Source organism: Pseudophryne corroboree, chromosome 7, assembly GCF_028390025.1.
Source record: "Pseudophryne corroboree isolate aPseCor3 chromosome 7, aPseCor3.hap2, whole genome shotgun sequence".
NCBI lineage: Eukaryota > Metazoa > Chordata > Amphibia > Anura > Myobatrachidae > Pseudophryne > Pseudophryne corroboree.
In genome coordinates, this window is record NC_086450.1 from 114,190,711 (window position 1) to 114,212,624 (window position 21,914).

Consider the following 21,914-nt stretch of genomic DNA (forward strand, 5'->3'; position numbering starts at 1 on the left):
CCACGGTATTTGTAAATATATATTTTTTCATTGATGCACTTCAAGCTCTGTCATGTCCAAGTTTAATGGCTGTCAGGGCATGATGTCACTGTGAGAACCACAATTTCCAGAATACCCTGGCATCCATGCCCCACTGGTAAATTGGTCATCTTTGATCCATGCAGCATCGACATCCTGCTTTGGCAAAAAAAAAAAAAGTCCCATGCAGGCTAGCCTAGCATCTTGGGCTGTTGGCATCATGGTGAGGGGGGACCCACTTGGTGTGTCCCCCTGTTATAGTGGCACCAGCCCAGGCTGGTAATCTGAGACTTGGGGGGACCCCATGTTCTTTGTTCGCTTAATTTCTTTTGTTACCAGCAAAGGCTGAAGCACGTATTGTTGGCTTCACTTTTGGTGAAGAACAGGACTGTACTGTATGTTTTTGCGGCGGCTTTACTACAGGATTAACCATTTAGAAATGATAGGAATCGATAACAGGCTCAGCTTCACTTTTTCCACATTTTGTTATGTTACAGACTTATTCTAAAATGGAATCAACTAATTTTTCCCCCTCAAAATTCTACACACAATACCTCATAATGACAACATGGACAAAGTTTTTTTGAGATTTTTGCAAATTTATTAAAAAGAAAAAAACGAAGAAATCACATATACGTAAGTATTCACAGCCTTTGCTCAATACTTCGTTGATGCATCTTTGGCAGGAATTACAGCCTCAAATCTTTTTGAAATGATGACACAAGCTTGGCACACCTATCTTTGGGCAGTTTCGACTATTACTCTTTGCAGCACCTCTCAAGCTCTATCAGGTTGGGTGGGAAGCGTCGATGCACAGCCATTTTCAGATATCCCCAGAGACGTTCAATCGGATTCAAGTCTGTGCTCTGGCTGGGCCACTCAAGGACATTCACAGAGTTGTCCTGAAGCCGATCCTTTGATATCTTGGCTGTGTGCTTAGGGTCGTTGTCCTGCTGAAAGATGAACCGTCACCCCAGTCTCAGGTCAAGAGCCCTCTGGAGCAGGTTTTCATCTAGGATGTCTCTGTACATTGCTGCATTCATCTTTCCCTCTATCCTGACTAGTCTCCCTGTTCCTGCCACTGAAAAACATCCCCACAGCATGATGCTGTCACCACCATGCTTCACTGTAGGGATGGTACATGGTTTCCTCCAAACATGACGCCTGGCATTCACGCCAAAGAGTTCAATCTTTGTCTCATTAGACCTGAGAATTTTGTTTCTCATGGTCTGAGTGTCCTTCAGGTGCAGTTTGGCAAACTCCAGGCGGGCTGTCATCTGCTTTGGTTGTCCTTCTGGAAGGTTCTCCTCTCTCCACAGAGGAATGCTGTAGCTCTGACAGAGTGACCATCACCTCCCTGACTAGGGATCTTCTCCCCCAGTCGCTTAGTTTAGATGGACGGCCAGCTCTAGGAAGAGTCCTGGTGGTTCCGAACTTCTTCCATTTATGGATGATGGAGGCCACTGTGCTCATTGGGACCTTCAAAGCAGCAGATATTTTTCTGTACCCTTCCTCAGATTTGTGCCTCGAGACAATCCTGTCTTGGAGATCTACAGACAATTCCTTTGACTTCATGCTTGGTTTGTGCTCAGACATGCACTGTCAAGTGTGGGACCTTATATAGACAGGTGGGTGCCTTTCCAAATCATGTTCAATCAACTGAATTTACCACAGGTGGACTGCAAGGAACATATCAAGGATGATCAGTGGAAACAGGATGCACCTGAGCGCAATTTTGAGCTTCATGGCAAAGGCTGTGAATACTTATGTACATGTGATTTCTTAGTTTTTTATTTTTAATAAATTTGCAAAAATCTCAAATAAAAACTTTTTTCACGTCATTATAGGGTATTGTATGTAGAGTGAAAAGAATTTATTCCATTTTGGAATACGGCTGTAACATAACAAAATGTGGAAAAAGTGAAGTGCTGTGAATACTTTCCGGGTGCACTGTAAGAAGTCAAGATGACCTTTTGTAAATACAGTGATTTTGTGCTGCTACCTGCCATCGATACGCAGTGGGTTGAAAGCGCCGGTGAAGACAACACTTTGCACTTAAATCTTATTCTGCAAGTATTTATGGGCCACCAAAGTTGGATCCAACACTCACTAGAAGTAACAGCTGGCTTCTGCTCGGATGAGTACCATCTACAGCCACCCAAACAGGAGTTGGCTAACATTTGTACCAGTGTTCTTAATGTGAAAATCCCCTTCCTATCTTGGAAATTCATTCTTCTTGATGGTTGTCAGATATTATTTAGTATAACTACAGCAAGGATGATGAACACTTTATAGGGAGATACAAGGAATTAATTGTGATTTTTATTTCAGCTGGAAGAACTTGCTCTGCTCAGCAGTTCACATGCACTACCGGTCAGTGTATCCCGGGGATGTACAAGTGTGATCGAATGAAAGACTGCGCAGATGGCAGTGATGAACGCAACTGCCGTGAGTCTTTATGATTGCAATATGAAACATTTTTTTAACTGCCATTATAGCAATTATCAATATTAAAGGGACCATAACTCTATTTTTATTCTTCCTTTGTATTTATCTAATGTAAATATTTGTGGATGCATATATTAAGATCTTCATGTTATAGTACTGTAACATGAATGTCGACATCCAAAATATGTGAATTGTCGCCATTCCCAGAATGGTTAACGTTACAGTTAGGAGGATTAGGGTTAGGCTGCGGTTGGAGGATAGGGTTAGGATGTGGGTTGAGGAAGGGGGATGGGGGGGGGATTAAGCACAAGGGGGGAGTTAGAGATTAGGATTAGTGGGAAAAACTCACCCACATTGCTGCTCTGGTCATTGTCTCTGACGGAAGTTCTGGTCACATGGCGGCTGGGACCCAGAAGGTGCCACTAGAGATGACGCTGGTGCCAGGACCAGGCAAGTGACCGCTGGGCCACCAGGGACATTATATCGACATTCTGTCATGTGATCCATGTGGACATGATGAATGTCAACATAGTCACTGTCAACATTCTTCCAACCATGTCGGCATTCTTACTCTGTCCTATTGAAAGTCGACACTAGAACTGTCTACCTAACATACCACAACTTGATAAGTCTTTTTGCTGAGCTCAGTATTCAATATTTAGCCATTGATGACTGTAGATGCGATAATCACGTCTATGAGGGTATAAAACATGATAGCTGGGTCAGTTACCATGTTAATAGGCAGGGACAAGTCATAACTGCACCCATTATTTCTCTAACGTCCTAGTGGATGCTGGGGACTCCGTAAGGACCATGGGGAATAGACGGGCTCCGCAGGAGACTGGGCACTCTAAAGAAAGATTTAGTACTACCTGGTGTGCACTGGCTCCTCCCTCTATGCCCCTCCTCCAGACCTCAGTTAGAATCTGTGCCCGGCCAGAGCTGGGTGCTTTTAGTGAGCTCTCCTGAGCTTGCTAATAAGAAAGTATTTTAGTTAGGTTTTTTTATTTTCAGAGAGCTTCTGCTGGCAACAGACTCTCTGCTACGTGGGACTGAGGGGAGAGAAGCACACCTACTAACTGCGGCTAGGTTGCGCTTCTTAGGCTACTGGACACCATTAGCTCCAGAGGGATCGAACACAGGACCTGACCTTGTCGTCCGTTCCCGGAGCCGCACTGCCGTCCCCCTCGCAGAGCCAGAAGTCAGAAGCCGGCAAAAGCAAGAAGACATCGAAATCGGTGGCAGAAGACTCCTGTCTTCACATGAGGTAGCGCACAGCACACCAGCTGAGCGCCATTGCATCCACACACTCCGGTCACTGTAGGGTGCAGGGCGCAGGGGGGGGCGCCCTGGGCAGCAATTAGGATACCTCTTGGCAAAAAGACACATATATACAGCTGGGCACTGTATATATGTACGAGCCCCCGCCATTTTATTACACAGACCCGGGACTGAAGCCCGCCGCTGAGGGGGCGGGGCCTTCTTCCTCAGCACTAACCAGCGCCATTTTCTCTTCACAGCTCCGCTGAGAGGAAGCTCCCCAGGCTCTCCCCTGCAGTATCAAGGTAGAAAAAGGGTAAAAAGAGAGGGGGGGCACATAAATTTAGGCGCAAAAATTATCATAAACAGCAGCTACTGGGTAAACACTAAGTTGCTGTGTAATCCCTGGGTTATATAGCGCTGGGGTGTGTGCTGGCATACTCTCTCTCTGTCTCCCAAAAAGGCCTTGTGGGGTCCTGTCCTCAATTAGAGCATTCCCTGTGTGTGTGCGGTGTGTCGGTACGTTTGTGTCGACATGTTTGACGAGGACGGTTACGTGGAGGCAGAACAAGTGCAAGTGACTGTGGTGTCGCCGCCGACGGCGCCGACACCTGATTGGATGGATATGTGGAAGGTGTTAAATGATAATGTAAGCTCCTTGCATAAAAGGTTGGATAATCAGTCATGGTCTCACCCGTGTCTGATTCTGCAGCTCAGATGCCGTCAGGGTCTCAAAAGCGCCCACTATCCCAGTTGGTTGACACAGATGTCGACACGGATTCTGACTCCAGTGTCGATGACGATGAGGCAAAGTTGCAACCTAAAATGACTAAAGCCATCCAATACATGATTATAGCAATGAAGGATGTATTGCACATACCGGAGGAAAACTCTGTCCCAGACAAAAGGGTATATATGTATGGGGAGAAAAAGCAAGAGGTGACTTTTCCCCCTTCACATGAGTTAAATGAATTATGTGAAAAAGCATGGGATTCCCCCGATAAGAAAGTGCTGATTTCCAAAAGGTTATTTATGGCGTACCCTTTCCCGCCAACGGACAGGATGCGCTGGGAATCCTCCCCTAGGGTAGATAAAGCTCTGACACGCTTATCTAAAAAGGTGGCCCTGCCGTCACAGGATACGGCCGCCCTAAAGGATCCTGCAGATAGGAAGCAGGAAAGTATCCTGAAGTCTGTTTATGCACACTCAGGTACTATACTGAGGCCGGCTATTGCGTCGGCCTGGATGTGTAGTGCTGTAGCAGCATGGACAGATAATCTGTCTGAGGAAATGGATATCTTAGACAAGGATACCATTTTACTGACCCTGGGGCATATAAAAGACGCTGTCCTATATATGAGGGATGCCCAGAGGGACATTTGCCTACTGGGCTCTAGAATAAATGCAATGTCAATTTCTGCTAGAAGGGTCCTGTGGACTCGGCAATGGACAGGTGATGCCGACTCCAAAAAGCACATGGAGGTGTTACCTTACAAGGGTGAGGAATTGTTTGGGGACGGTCTCTCGGACCTTGTTTCCACAGCTACGGCTGGGAAGTCAAACTTTTTGCCATATATTCCCTCACAGCCTAAGAAAGCCCCGTATTACCAAATGCAGTCCTTTCAATCACAGAGAAGCAAGAAGGTCAGAGGTGCGTCCTTTCTGGCCAGAGGCAGGGGTAGAGGAAAGAAGCTGCACAACACAGCTAGTTCCCAGGAACAGAAGTCCTCCCCGGCTTCCACTAAATCCACCGCATGACGCTGGGGCTCCACAGGAGCCAGGAGCGGTGGGGGCGCGTCTCCGAAATTTCAGCCACCAGTGGGTTCGCTCACAGGTGGATCCCTGGGCTATACAGATTGTGTCTCAGGGATACAAGCTGGAATTCGAAGTGATACCCCCTCACCGTTACCTCAAATCGGCCCTGCCAGCTTCCCCCATAGAAAGGGAAGTAGTGTTAGCGGCAATTCACAAGTTATATCTCCAGCAGGTGGTGGTAAAGGTTCCCCTCCTTCAACAAGGAAAAGGATACTATTCCACAATGTTTGTGGTACCGAAACCGGACGGTTCGGTAAGACCCATATTGAATTTAAAATCCCTGAACATTTATCTGAAAAGATTCAAGTTCAAAATGGAATGGCTCAGAGCGGTCATTGCAAGCCTGGAAGAGGGGGATTTTATGGTGTCTCTGGACATCAAGGATGCGTACTTGCATGTCCCCATTTATCCACCTCATCAGGAGTACCTCAGGTTTGTGGTACAGGACTGTCATTACCAATTCCGGACGTTGCCGTTTGGCCTGTCCACGGCACCGAGAATATTTACCAAGGTGATGGCGGAAATGATGGTGCTCCTTCGGAAGCAAGGGGTTACGATTATCCCATACTTGGACGATCTCCTCATAAAGGCGAGGTCCAGGGAGCGGTTGCTGATCAGCGTAGCACTCTCTCAGGAAGTGTTGCAACAGCACGGCTGGATTCTGAATATTCCAAAGTCGCAGCTGATTCCTACGACGCGTCTGCCCTTCCTGGGCATGATTCTGGACACAAACCAGAAAAGGATGTTTCTCCCGGAGGAGAAGGCTCAGGAGCTCTTGACTCTGGTCAGAGGCCTCCTAAAACCAAAACAGGTATCGGTGCATCACTGCACGCGTGTCCTGGGAAAGATGGTGGCGTCATACGAAGCCATTCCCTTCGGCAGGTTCCATGCGAGGATCTTTCAGTGGGATCTGTTGGACAAGTGGTCCGGATCGCATCTTCAGATGCATCGGCTGATCACCCTGTCCCCCAGGGCCAGGGTGTCTCTTCTGTGGTGGCTGCAAAGTACTCACCTCCTCGAGGGCCGCAGGTTCGGCATACAGGACTGGGTCCTGGTGACCACGGATGCAAGCAGTCACTCAAGGCAGAAACTTCCAGGGGCTGTGGTCAAGTCAGGAGACTTGTCTGCACATCAATATCCTGGAACTAAGGGCCGTATACAACGCCCTGAGTCAAGCGGAGCCTCTGCTTCGAAACCAACCAGTGCTGATTCAGTCAGACAACATCACGGCAGTGGCCCATGTAAACCGCCAGGGCGGCACAAGAAGCAGAGTGGCAATGGCAGAAGCCACCAGGATTCTTCGTTGGGCGGAGAATCACGTACTAGCACTGTCAGCAGTGTTCATTCCGAGAGTGGACAACTGGGAAGCAGACTTCCTCAGCAGGCACGACCTCCACCCGGGAGAGTGGGGACTTCATCAAAAAGTCTTCACGCAGATTGCAAATCGATGGGAACTGCCACAGGTGGACATGATGGCGTCCCGTCTCAACAACAAGGGCCCTGTCTGTTCCAAGACTTACCGCGGCTGCGTTTGACGGCATGGCGGTTGAACGCCGGATCCTAGCGGAAAAAGGCATTCCGGATGACGTTATTCCTACGCTGATAAAGGCTAGGAAGGATGTGACAGCAAAGCATTATCACCGTATATGGCGAAAATATGTTGCTTGGTGTGAGGCCAGGAAGGCCTCTACAGAGGAATTCCAGCTGGGTCGATTCCTGCACTTCCTACAGTCAGGAGTGACTATGGGCCTGAAATTAGGGTCCATAAAGGTCCAGATTTCGGCCCTATCCATTTTCTTCCAAAAAGAACTGGCTTCACTACCTGAGGTTCAGACGTTTGTTAAGGGAGTGCTGCATATTCAGTAGAGATGAGCGCCTGAAATTTTTCGGGTTTTGTGTTTTGGTTTTGGGTTCGGTTCCGCGGCCGTGTTTTGGGTTCGAACGCGTTTTGGCAAAACCTCACCGAATTATTTTTGTCGGATTCGGGTGTGTTTTGGATTCGGGTGTTTTTTTCCAAAAACACTAAAAAACAGCTTAAATCATAGAATTTGGGGGTCATTTTGATCCCAAAGTATTATTAACCTCAAAAACCATAATTTACACTCATTTTCAGTCTATTCTGAATACCTCACACCTCACAATATTATTTTTAGTCCTAAAATTTGCACCGAGGTCGCTGTGTGAGTAAGATAAGCGACCCTAGTGGCCGACACAAACACCGGGCCCATCTAGGAGTGGCACTGCAGTGTCACGCAGGATGTCCCTTCCAAAAAACCCTCCCCAAACAGCACATGACGCAAAGAAAAAAAGAGGCGCAATGAGGTAGCTGTGTGAGTAAGATTAGCGACCCTAGTGGCCGACACAAACACCGGGCCCATCTAGGAGTGGCACTGCAGTGTCACGCAGGATGGCCCTTCCAAAAAACCCTCCCCAAACAGCACATGACGCAAAGAAAAAAAGAGGCGCAATGAGGTAGCTGACTGTGTGAGTAAGATTAGCGACCCTAGTGGCCGACACAAACACCGGGCACATCTAGGAGTGGCACTGCAGTGTCACGCAGGATGTCCCTTCCAAAAAACCCTCCCCAAACAGCACATGACGCAAAGAAAAAAAGAGGCGCAATGAGGTAGCTGTGTGAGTAAGATTAGCGACCCTAGTGGCCGACACAAACACCGGGCCCATCTAGGAGTGGCACTGCAGTGTCACGCAGGATGTCCCTTCCAAAAAACCCTCCCCAATCAGCACATGATGCAAAGAAAAAGAAAAGAAAAAAGAGGTGCAAGATGGAATTATCCTTGGGCCCTCCCACCCACCCTTATGTTGTATAAACAAAACAGGACATGCACACTTTAACCAACCCATCATTTCAGTGACAGGGTCTGCCACACGACTGTGACTGATATGACGGGTTGGTTTGGACCCCCCCCAAAAAAGAAGCAATTAATCTCTCCTTGCACAAACTGGCTCTACAGAGGCAAGATGTCCACCTCATCTTCACCCTCCGATATATCACCGTGTACATCCCCCTCCTCACAGATTATCAATTCGTCCCCACTGGAATCCACCATCTCAGCTCCCTGTGTACTTTGTGGAGGCAATTGCTGCTGGTCAATGTCTCCGCGGAGGAATTGATTATAATTCATTTTAATGAACATCATCTTCTCCACATTTTCTGGATGTAACCTCGTACGCCGATTGCTGACAAGGTGAGCGGCGGCACTAAACACTCTTTCGGAGTACACACTTGTGGGAGGGCAACTTAGGTAGAATAAAGCCAGTTTGTGCAAGGGCCTCCAAATTGCCTCTTTTTCCTGCCAGTATAAGTACGGACTGTGTGACGTGCCTACTTGGATGCGGTCACTCATATAATCCTCCACCATTCTATCAATGTTGAGAGAATCATATGCAGTGACAGTAGACGACATGTCCGTAATCGTTGTCAGGTCCTTCAGTCCGGACCAGATGTCAGCATCAGCAGTCGCTCCAGACTGCCCTGCATCACCGCCAGCGGGTGGGCTCGGAATTCTGAGCCTTTTCCTCGCACCCCCAGTTGCGGGAGAATGTGAAGGAGGAGATGTTGACAGGTCGCGTTCCGCTTGACTTGACAATTTTGTCACCAGCAGGTCTTTCAACCCCAGCAGACCTGTGTCTGCCGGAAAGAGAGATCCAAGGTAGGCTTTAAATCTAGGATCGAGCACGGTGGCCAAAATGTAGTGCTCTGATTTCAACAGATTGACCACCCGTGAATCCTTGTTAAGCGAATTAAGGGCTGCATCCACAAGTCCCACATGCCTAGCGGAATCGCTCCGTGTTAGCTCCTCCTTCAATGCCTCCAGCTTCTTCTGCAAAAGCCTGATGAGGGGAATGACCTGACTCAGGCTGGCAGTGTCTGAACTGACTTCACGTGTGGCAAGTTCAAAGGGCATCAGAACCTTGCACAACGTTGAAATCATTCTCCACTGCACTTGAGACAGGTGCATTCCACCTACTATATCGTGCTCAATTGTATAGGCTTGAATGGCCTTTTGCTGCTCCTCCAACCTCTGAAGCATATAGAGGGTTGAATTCCACCTCGTTACCACTTCTTGCTTCAGATGATGGCAGGGCAGGTTCAGTAGTTTTTGGTGGTGCTCCAGTTTTCTGTACGTGGTGCCTGTACGCCGAAAGTGTCCCGCAATTCTTCTGGCCACCGACAGCATCTCTTGCACGCCCCTGTCGTTTTTTAAAAAATTCTGCACCACCAAATTCAAGGTATGTGCAAAACATGGGACGTGCTGGAATTGGCCCAGATTTAATGCACACACAATATTGCTGGCGTTGTCCGATGCCACAAATCCACAGGAGAGTCCAATTGGGGTAAGCCATTCCGCGATGATCTTCCTCAGTTGCCGTAAGAGGTTTTCAGCTGTGTGCGTATTCTGGAAAGCGGTGATACAAAGCGTAGCCTGCCTAGGAAAGAGTTGGCGTTTGCGAGATGCTGCTACTGGTGCCGCCGCTGCTGTTCTTGCGGCGGGAGTCCATACATCTACCCAGTGGGCTGTCACAGTCATATAGTCCTGACCCTGCCCTGCTCCACTTGTCCACATGTCCGTGGTTAAGTGGACATTGGGTACAGCTGCATTTTTTAGGACACTGGTGACTCTTTTTCTGAGGTCTGTGTACATTTTCGGTATCGCCTGCCTAGAGAAATGGAACCTAGATGGTATTTGGTACCGGGGACACAGTACCTCCAACAAGTCTCTAGTTGGCTCTGCAGTAATGATGGATACCGGAACCACGTTTCTCACCACCCAGGATGCCAAGGCCTCAGTTATCCGCTTTGCAGTAGGATGACTGCTGTGATATTTCATCTTCCTCGCAAAGGACTGTTGAACAGTCAATTGCTTACTGGAAGTAGTACAAGTGGGCTTACGACTTCCCCTCTGGGATGACCATCGACTCCCAGCGGCAACAACAGCAGCGCCAGCAGCAGTAGGCGTTACACGCAAGGATGCATCGGAGGAATCCCAGGCAGGAGAGGACTCGTCAGACTTGCCAGTGACATGGCCTGCAGGACTATTGGCATTCCTGGGGAAGGAGGAAATTGACACTGAGGGAGTTGGTGGGGTGGTTTGCGTGAGCTTGGTTACAAGAGGAAGGGATTTACTGGTCAGTGGACTGCTTCCGCTGTCACCCAAAGTTTTTGAACTTGTCACTGACTTATTATGAATGCGCTGCAGGTGACGTATAAGGGAGGATGTTCCGAGGTGGTTAACGTCCTTACCCCTACTTATTACAGCTTGACAAAGGGAACACACGGCTTGACACCTGTTGTCCGCATTTCTGGTGAAATACCTCCACACCGAAGAGCTGATTTTTTTGGTATTTTCACCTGGCATGTCAACGGCCATATTCCTCCCACGGACAACAGGTGTCTCCCCGGGTGCCTGACTTAAACAAACCACCTCACCATCAGAATCCTTCTGGTCAATTTCCTCCCCAGCGCCAGCAACACCCATATCCTCCTCATCCTGGTGTACTTCAACACTGACATCTTCAATCTGACTATCAGGAACTGGACTGCGGGTGCTCCTTCCAGCACTTGCAGGGGGCATGCAAATAGTGGAAGGCGCATGCTCTTCACGTCCAGTGTTGGGAAGGTCAGGCATCGCAAACGACACAATTGGACTCTCCTTGTGGATTTGGGATTTCAAAGAACGCACAGTTCTTTGCGGTGCTTTTGCCAGCTTGAGTCTTTTCAGTTTTCTAGCGAGAGGCTGAGTGCTTCCATCCTCATGTGAAGCTGAACCACTAGCCATGAACATAGGCCAGGGCCTCAGCCGTTCCTTGCCACTCCGTGTGGTAAATGGCATATTGGCAAGTTTACGCTTCTCCTCCGACAATTTTATTTTAGGTTTTGGAGTCCTTTTTTTTCTGATATTTGGTGTTTTGGATTTGACATGCTCTGTACTATGACATTGGGCATCGGCCTTGGCAGACGACGTTGCTGGCATTTCATCGTCTCGGCCATGACTAGTGGCAGCAGCTTCAGCACGAGGTGGAAGTGGATCTTGATCTTTCCCTAATTTTGGAACCTCAACTTTTTTGTTCTCCATATTTTATAGGCAGAACTAAAAGGCACCTCAGGTAAACAATGGAGATGGATGGATTGGATACTAGTATACAATTATGGACGGACTGCCACGGTTAGGTGGTATAAAAAAACCACGGTTAGGTGGTATATATTGTAATACAATTATGGATGGACGGACTGCCTGCCGAGTGCCGACACAGAGGTAGCCACAGCCGTGAACTACCGCACTGTACACTGGTTGATAAAGAGATAGTAGTATACTCGTAACAACTAGTATGACTGACTATGACGGTATAAAGAATGAAAAAAAAACCACGGTTAGGTGGTATATATTATAATACAATTATGGATGGACGGACTGCCTGCCGACTGCCGACACAGAGGTAGCCACAGCCGTGAACTACCGCACTGTACACTGGTTGATAAAGAGATAGTAGTATACTCGTAACAACTAGTATGACACTATGACGGTATAAAGAATGAAAAAAAAACCACGGTTAGGTGGTATATATTATAATAATACAATTATGGATGGACGGACTGCCTGCCGAGTTCCGACACAGAGGTAGCCACAGCCGTGAACTACCGCACTGTACACTGGTTGATAAAGAGATAGTAGTATACTCGTAACAACTAGTATGACTGACTATGACGGTATAAAGAATGAAAAAAAAACCACGGTTAGGTGGTATATATTGTAATACAATTATGGATGGACGGACTGCCTGCCGAGTTCCGACACAGAGGTAGCCACAGCCGTGAACTACCGCACTGTACACTGGTTGATAAAGAGATAGTAGTATACTCGTAACAACTAGTATGACACTATGACGGTATAAAGAATGAAAAAAAAAACACGGTTAGGTGGTATATATTATAATACAATTATGGATGGACGGACTGCCTGCCGACTGCCGACACAGAGGTAGCCACAGCCGTGAACTACCGCACTGTACACTGGTTGATAAAGAGATAGTAGTATACTCGTAACAACTAGTATGACACTATGACGGTATAAAGAATGAAAAAAAAACCACGGTTAGGTGGTATATATTATAATACAATTATGGATGGACGGACTGCCTGCCGAGTGCCGACACAGAGGTAGCCACAGCCGTGAACTACCGCACTGTACACTGGTTGATAAAGAGATAGTAGTATACTCGTAACAACTAGTATGACTGACTATGACGGTATAAAGAATGAAAAAAAAACCACGGTTAGGTGGTATATATTATAATACAATTATGGATGGACGGACTGCCTGCCGACTGCCGACACAGAGGTAGCCACAGCCGTGAACTACCGCACTGTACACTGGTTGATAAAGAGATAGTAGTATACTCGTAACAACTAGTATGACACTATGACGGTATAAAGAATGAAAAAAAAACCACGGTTAGGTGGTATATATTATAATACAATTATGGATGGACGGACTGCCTGCCGACTGCCGACACAGAGGTAGCCACAGCCGTGAACTACCGCACTGTACACTGGTTGATAAAGAGATAGTAGTATACTCGTAACAACTAGTATGACACTATGACGGTATAAAGAATGAAAAAAAAACCACGGTTAGGTGGTATATATTATAATAATACAATTATGGATGGACGGACTGCCTGCCGACACAGAGGTAGCCACAGCCGTGAACTACCGCACTGTACACTGGTTGATAAAGAGATAGTAGTATACTCGTAACAACTAGTATGACTATGACGACGGTATAAAGAAAGGAAAAAAAATACCACGGTTAGGTGGTATATAATTATACAATTATGGATGGACGGACTGCCTGCCGAGTGCCGACTGCCGACACAGAGGTAGCCACAGCCGTGAACTACCGCACTGTACTGTGTCTGCTGCTAATATAGACTGGTTGATAAAGAGATAGTATACAACAATATACTACTATACTGGTGGTCAGGCACTGGTCACCACTAGTCACACTGGCAGTGGCACTCCTGCAGCAAAAGTGTGCACTGTTTAATTTTAAATTAATATAATATTATGTACTCCTGGCTCCTGCTATAACAACCTGCAGTGCTCCCCAGTCTCCCCCACAATTATTATAAGCTTTTATACATTGATGTGCAGCACACTGGGCTGAGCTGAGTGCACACAGACTGAGTCACACTGTGTGACTGCTGTGTATCGTTTTTTTCAGGCAGAGAACGGATATAGCAGAGAACGGATATATTAAATAAAAGTTAACTTAACAACAACTGCACTGGTCACTGTGGTAAACTCTGTCTGCACAATCTCTCTCTCTCTCTCTCTCTTCTAATCTATTCTAATGGAGAGGACGCCAGCCACGTCCTCTCCCTATCAATCTCAATGCACGTGTGAAAATGGCGGCGACGCGCGGCTCCTTATATAGAATCCGAGTCTCGCGAGAATCCGACAGCGTCATGATGACGTTCGGGCGCGCTCGGGTTAACCGAGCAAGGCGGGAAGATCCGAGTCGCTCGGACCCGTGAAAAAAAAAGTGAAGTTCGTGCGGGTTCGGATTCAAAGAAACCGAACCCGCTCATCTCTAATATTCAGCCCCCGTTTGTGCCACCAGTGGCACCTTGGGATCTTAACGTGGTGTTGAGTTTCCTGAAATCCCACTGGTGTGAGCCACTTAAGACCGTGGAGCTAAAGTATCTCACGTGGAAAGTGGTCATGCTGTTGGCCTTAGCTTCGGCTAGGCGTGTGTCAGAATTGGCGGCTTTGTCATGTAAAAGCCCCTATCTGGTTTTCCATATGGATAGGGCAGAATTGCGGACTCGTCCACAATTTCTGCCAAAGGTGGTGTCATCCTTTCATTTTAACCAAGCTATTGTTGTGCCTGCGGCTACTGGTGACTTGGAGGATTCCAAGTTGCTTGACGTAGTCCGGGCTTTGAAGATTTATGTGACCAGAACGGCTGGAGTCAGGAAGACTGACTCGCTGTTTGTCCTGTATGCATCCAACAAGCTGGGTGCTCCTGCTTCAAAGCAAACTATTGCTCGCTGGATCTGTGGCACGATTCAGCAGGCTCATTCTGCGGCTGGGTTGCCGCATCCAAAATCAGTGAAACCCATTCCACGAGAAAGGTGGGCTCTTCTTGGGCGGCTGCCCGAGGGGTCTCGGCATTACAGCTTTGCCGAGCTGCTACTTGGTCGGGTTCAAACACATTTGCAAAGTTCTACAAGTTTGATACCCTGGCTGAGGAGGACCTTGAGTTTGCCCATTCGGTGCTCAGAGTCATCCGCACTCTCCCGCCCGTTTGGGAGCTTTGGTATAATCCCCATGGTCCTTACGGAGTCCCCAGCATCCACTAGGACGTTACAGAAAATAAGATTTTACTCACCGGTAAATCTATTTCTCGTTGTCCGTAGTGGATGCTGGGCGCCCGTCCCAAGTGCGGACTTTCTGCAATACGTGTATATAGTTATTGCTTACTAAAGGGTTATGTTATGTGGCATCAGTTGAGTGATGCTTGTTTGTTGTTCATACTGTTAACTGGGTAAGTTTATCACGAGTTATACGGTGTGATTGGTGTGGCTGGTATGAGTTTTACCCTGGATTCCAAAATCCTTTCCTTGTAATGTCAGCTCTTCCGGGCACAGTTTCCTTAACTGAGGTCTGGAGGAGGGGCATAGAGGGAGGAGCCATTGCACACCAAGTAGTACTAAATCTTTCTTTAGAGTGCCCAGTCTCCTGCGGAGCCCGTCTATTCCCCATGGTCCTTACGGAGTCCCCAGCATCCACTACGGACTACGAGAAATAGATTTACCGGTGAGTAAAATCTTATTTTTTAATACTTACCTTCCAGAGTCCCACGGAGCAGCAGCAGTGCTGCAGAAATCACTGGGAAAATGGCACAGCGCCATTTTCCCAGTGTTTTGTGCATGCCAGTAGGAAAATCACTGGGGAAATAGCTATGGTGCCATTTTCCCAGTGATCTGCGCATGCACTGTAGACTCCCCCTAGGGACCCTAGTGCCTGGAAATACAGTGCTGCCATCTATAGAGGAGGGGGTGCAGACAGAACCTGCACATAGGCCTCCTCCTCTCTAGAAACGCCCCTGGTGGGTAGGTTGTGTAATGATTTGTGCTACCTCATGGGATAAATAGAAAAAAACCCTGCTTCCTTCTGTTTTGTTATAGCTACAGTATTTTATGCCCAGTATTTGTTAGGTATCTGCATATTAAATGATTATGTTCAAGGTAAACTGATCTGATCTGTATTTGTACCTGGACACATGCATAGATCTGATTATTGTGTAAGTTAGTAGTATTAATATTGTACCATTTCTTGTGTACTCCAGAAGTAGTGTAAGATAATGACGAGGTGTGGATGATCTGTTTCTTTTGAACTGTGGCATTTGTTTTGGTTATCTGGTCTTTGTCACTTGACAAATTAGACATTGATCACTTTACATGTATGGGTACTTTAAGATTATTATCATCAGCAGCTATCTATTTGATAATATATATTAGCTAGTCTTCTTTTGCAACTTGATTCTAATAATTAAATTTCTTTACAGCACTTGAGACAACCAACTTGATGTGTTTTTTTGTTTGTTTTTTAAGCTTGATACACAAAACACTAAGGTGGCCCTGCAAGAACCCATCTTGCCTTCAGCCACTTCACATGTAAAGCATTTCCCATTATACAGATGTGTCCTCATACATCTTTCCTCAATACACCATGCAGTGAGAGACGCCTGGCGTCAGTGAGGTGAAAGGTCCTGTGCACCTCTGTTAGCGTTGGGTGTCTTTTTGTGCAGAAAATGTCTTAATCGCATAGCTATGTGAATAAGATGCACAAGCTGACTATGCTGATTAAAATGATATGCAGTATGCCTATATTCTCTGCGTCTGCAGCTGTATCTGCATTCAAAATAGTATGTTACAGTGTTTTCTAGGGTCGGACTGGGACTAAAAATAGGCCATCGCATTTAAAACAAACAGGCACACCTCAGCGTCAACATCTAGCTCCTGGCATAGACTCCTCCCCCTACTATCACTGACTCCTCTTACTTCTTAGTCTATGCTCCTACAAATATAGGGCCTTGGGAGAAATTCAGAGTTGATTGCAGCAGCAAATTTGTTAGCAGTTGGGCAAAACCATGTGCAATGCAGGGAGGGGCATGCAGAAATAACATATGCAGAGAGAGTTAAATTTGGGTGGGGTGTGTTCAAACTGAAATCTAAATTGCAGTGTAAACATAAAGCAGCCAGTATTTACCCTGCACATAAACAAAATAACCCACCCAAATCTAACTCTTTCTGCAATTGTTATATCTGCTAATTAGCAGAATTTGCTATCCTTTTCCTAGCATGCTGGGGGCCGCCCATCATTGGGCAAGGCCGCCCAGCATGCTGACTGCCGCCTCCTTCCCTTCAACACGCAGAAATTGCGATCATATTGCAAGTTCTGCTTGTTAGCAGAAACAGAGGACGGCGCCCGCAGGAGTCCTGCTGCCACGTTCTTGATTGTGGCGGCTGCGTGTGACCTCCGCCCCTGTTCACGCCGCACCACCCCTGCAACGCTCTGTCTCCTCCCTGGAAATGGAGCATTGCCTGCACCCCTCTCCCCACGACCGCCTTTGCCTGATTGACAGGCAGAGGAGATCGCATTATCTGCGCCCCTCCCCCCCACAGAAAGTGCGCCCGCGGGCCGATCGTAAAAGTTCCAGTTGGATCGCGATTTGCGATCCAACCTGAATTAGGCCCATAATTCATATTGGAACAACATACAAGTGTGCATAATTTCTGTATTAAAATGCACACAACAGAGCTCATCCTGCAGGGGATTCAAACTTGTGCCATAGTTAGACATTTGGGGGCAGATGTATTAAGCCTGGAGACGGCATAAGGAAGTGATAAACCAGTGATAAGTGCAAGGTGATAAATGCACCAACCAATCAGATCCTACCTGTTAATTTACATATTGGAGCTGATTGGCTGGTGCGTTTAGCACTTTGCACTTATCACTGGTTTATCACTTCCGTATGCCTTCTCTGTCCCTTGGTTTGGTATTTGGTTGGTTGCATTAGGTAAAACTGGCACTTTATTGTTGTAGGTCACACACAAAGGAAAGAAAAGAAAAGGCATTTTCCAAATTGACCAAGGCCTAGTTTATCAGTTAGCAGGACACATCTGTGCACATCAAAGCAGAGCCGTGGAAAGGACATGGTCATTAGTGCACCCAATTAGTGCACCCAATTCAAATGACGCCACACAGTAGTGCCCCATATTCACGTTACGCTACGCAGTAGTGCCCCTTATATTATGTCACACAGTAGTAGTGCCCCTTATTCATGTTATGCCACACAGTAGTGCCCATTATTTACATTATGCCACAGAGTAGTAGTGCCACTTATTCACCTTAAGCCACACAATAGTAGTGCCCCTTGTAACACGTTATGCTACACACAGTAATGCCCCTTACACATTATGTCACACAGTAATATCCATTGCAAATTATGCCACACACCGTAATGCCTATTACACATTATTCCACTTACTGTGCCCCTTACACATTATGCCACACACAGTAATGTCCCTTTAACATATTATGTTGGTAAATGTAAAAACCAATGATAAACCGTAAGTATAAGTAAAACCTTGTCTCTAAATAAATTGGCACTCAGGTATGCATGTCAAACCACAGCCGCTTCATGACGCAACAACACAGCTGGACATTTCTGAAACCCCACCTGATGAGCGCAGTGTCGGGAGGCGGTGCTGCTCTGGCGGGCCTGTGGATGGTCAGACCTGGCCACCCACCCTTCTGGATTTGCCAGAAGAGCCAGATGGCCAGTACAACCTTGCATACAGTAAACTCCTATGGGCTGATGCTGAGTTGGGGGCAATTGTCCCAAAAATTGCAGGTGTTAAATGCATTCACTCAAAATGTAATAATTACTGGCATACAGTATGCAAAGAGGTGACTATTGGAAGATGCGTGTGGGTCTCCACCTGTGCCATAATACCAGGTTTATGCCAGGCATAGGTCACGTACATTTGCAACCATGCTTTTAACAGTTTATTTTTAATACACAATACACCTTTACTGTTAGGTTTCAATAATACTTGAAATACCTCTAATACAGCAGATGAAAATCCACATCTAATGTACAGAAATCATAATAAATGCATGATCAGCAACAGTACCTGTCAGCATCAGCGGGGCATGCGCAATCAGCCAGCCAGAAGGAATTCACTGATGCTGGCAATCATCATCATTGTCATGGTGCCAGGTATATATGCATCTCTGTGCCAGTCTCCATGTGACTGCAGTTATGCGATCACATCCTTACTGTACAGTTGGCCTCTCCGCCCCCCCACCCCCCACCCCACCCCCATCCCGCCTCTCTAGCTGCAAGCGGTGATGTCAGCATCATGCAGATCTGGGCATCCTAGCAGTGATTTACATATTTTCCGCTATCCAGTGCAAGGCCTTACTCTGCATCAGATTGTTATTATGGTTTCTCCTAACCCTCTGAAAAATAGAAACTCTGTAAAGGTACTTACTGCATTATACTTTTTTAATGAAAAATAAACATTAGTAATAATAACACATATAATTTTTATTTTAATACGTGAATTGCTGTGGCATTACACTTAGCACAATATAACATTATTTGAAAAGTGATATCTAAGACGAGAAAGTACAATTGCAGATTAGCTAGTCTATGAGTGTACAAACTTAAAATGTATTCATAAATTGTCCCTAACCTGACAGCAATCATTAAAGATGTTCTGTGACTTTAACCCTGGAGAATCAGCATAGTAAATCCCAAACTCTGCCTATGAAGAACCTCTGAACAAGTAAACGTATCAGGTTCATCCTGAGTATTTGAATAGACTCTTATTACTCTTATTACTGGATTCAGCACTTCCACAATTCTCTCTCCAAATAACTTTGCAGAAAACAAGAGGGAATAAAAACTGTATCTCTTGGAATAACTTCAAAGGCTTTCAATTAAGTGGAGGAAACTGTCCCGAAGTAAGTTAAAGAGATTTTGAGCTGGAAGGTCCTATTGGTGCTGTTTAGTAAAGAGATCCCCCAGGAGTAGTACACACTATTCCTGGCCTCGTGATCCCGGCTTGGATAGTTTAGCAAGCAGATCTGAGTTGAACATGAGATAAGAACTCAAGTTTTCCTCTCACTATGGTACATTATTTAAAAGTCCAGTCAACTGAAAAATTCTCCTAATATTAAGTAACTCGGCTCCTGGACATGTCATAAACTTGGACAAGGGGTTTTTAAACTGCAGTCCACTTTACAGCTAATGGGATTAGCGTGAAGGAAAAACTACCCATGCAGACTGAGATAAATATCTGAGTAATAATGTAGCTATAACCCATTTCATTAGAGTAGATGAAGTGTCTTTTACATCAAACAGTATGCTGCTGTTTTATGTGAAATACCCATTAGAGCCTCCTACCGTGATAACATTCCTTGCATTTTCCTGTTTGCATTGACAAAGCTTAAGATACGTGCACTCTTTTTATAATGGGTTAAAAACAAACTGCCTGATAAGTTTTTGTTCCAACATCATCTTTTTAAATATTCTTATTTTGTTCTGCATTTTGGAAATCTAAGGAACAAGTGGACAAGCATTAGAGATCTATAGATTAATAGGATCATTAGTATAGGTATTGCATTGTGCTTTAGGTATACTAATACTGTCAGACATATGACACAGACCCTGACAAAATAACATATATTTTTCGGACCATAAGACGCACCTGACCATAAGACGCACCTAGTTTTTAGAGTAGGAAAACTGGAAAAAAAAATCTGAACCATTTCTGCTTTATCATCCTTGCGCTGCCTCCCTAGTTTTTACCAACCTCTAAGAGATATTTCTGTGTGATTTCTCAGACTCCTACAAGGATTCTGTACAGTGCAGCCTTCTGTCAGAGCCAGCATACAGAGACACACACACATCAGAGCCAGCATACACACACACACACACACACACACACATACTGACAGTACCAGTGGTTCCCCGCGTCCAGGCTCTCAGCTAATGCTGCCCGCGGTCATAGCCAGATTAAGGGGGGGATGCAGGGCATACTGTACCCCAGGCCCCCCTTTGTCAGGGGGCCCCCCGACCAGAGCACACTGACATCACTAGCTTTCACTCTTAAGCAGCAGCAGAGCCAGCAGCCAGAATGCAAGCAAAATAGTATGCAGTAAAGGCAGAGACACAGAAGTATCATGTTTCCTGAGCTACTAACAGAGATTTCCGACCAGAGGAGAGATAGGAGGGTGGAGAAAGCTGTAAGTGACACAGGGATCCCAGCTTCTCCTCTTCCCTGCTTGGGTGTCTGAGTCTTGTGTAAACTGTTATGCAACTAAACCATTTAGGTCTAGAGATAGACATACACAGAGAGTCCTCCTGAGTCCTGTCCTAGTGTGTAAGTAGTACAAAGGTTGCTGCTGTTCTTGCATGTGACAAGATAAATTATTTTATTTTTCTATGTGTATTTTAAGGTTAATTTTCTTTGTTACACTACAAGAAAATTTTATAAAATAGTTGTCTTTCAATTAGGTGGAGCTGTAAACAGTACACAGCTATTAATAAACTATTAGTTTAAAACAAATTTACACCATTGGTTTAAATGTAATATACACAATCCATACATCCCAATATGACCCATTCCAGGAGGGACAACATGCTCTCTACCTGGACTTCCTTCTTAATTTATGATTGCAATTACCTGTGTTGAAATACCTGTTTTATCAATTAAATAGTTCAACACAGGTGACGCCAATCATATATTAAGTGGATAGTCCAGGTAGAGAGCATTTTGTCCCTCCTGGAATGGGACATGTTGGGAGGTAAGCACAATCTAATATACAACCATTACCTTCGCACAATCTAATATACAACCATTACCTTCCACCGGGGGCCCCCTGTCTTAAGTGCCCCGGGCACCTCCAAGCCTTAATCTGGCCCTGCCCGCGGTGCACTCCTGAGGAGGGAGGAGGTGGGGGGGAGTCACATGATGACGGCTCTGCTGCTGAGATGGGCTCTGAGATGCGGGCGCTCTGCTGATGACGGCGCAGCAGCAGCATCCAGGACCCGCCGCTACCCGCCGGCCACCGGCGCTACCTGCAAACACGTCTTATTCACTCCGTAAGACGCACATACTTTTTCCCCCACATTTTTGGGGAGAAAAAGTGCGTCTTATGGTCCGAAAAAGAGACACACAAATTACGTTATTTGCTAAAGAATGATTTATAGAGCAGTTGTGATTATTGGTTTCTAAGATGTAAATTAATTCATACTAAAGAGAAAATTCAC

The 21,914-nt window shown here is 46.1% G+C and overlaps 1 protein-coding gene across 1 annotated transcript in view; it reads left to right on the plus strand.

Annotated features, from left to right (window-relative positions):
* LRP2 (LDL receptor related protein 2) overlaps window positions 1–21,914 on the plus strand; it is a 449,269-nt gene that overhangs the window by 59,688 nt on the left and 367,667 nt on the right. Inside the window, exon 6 of the mRNA XM_063932587.1 lies at window positions 2,350–2,466. Within this exon, the coding sequence (XP_063788657.1) occupies window positions 2,350–2,466 (117 nt within the window). The remainder of the gene's footprint in view (window positions 1–2,349; window positions 2,467–21,914) is intronic.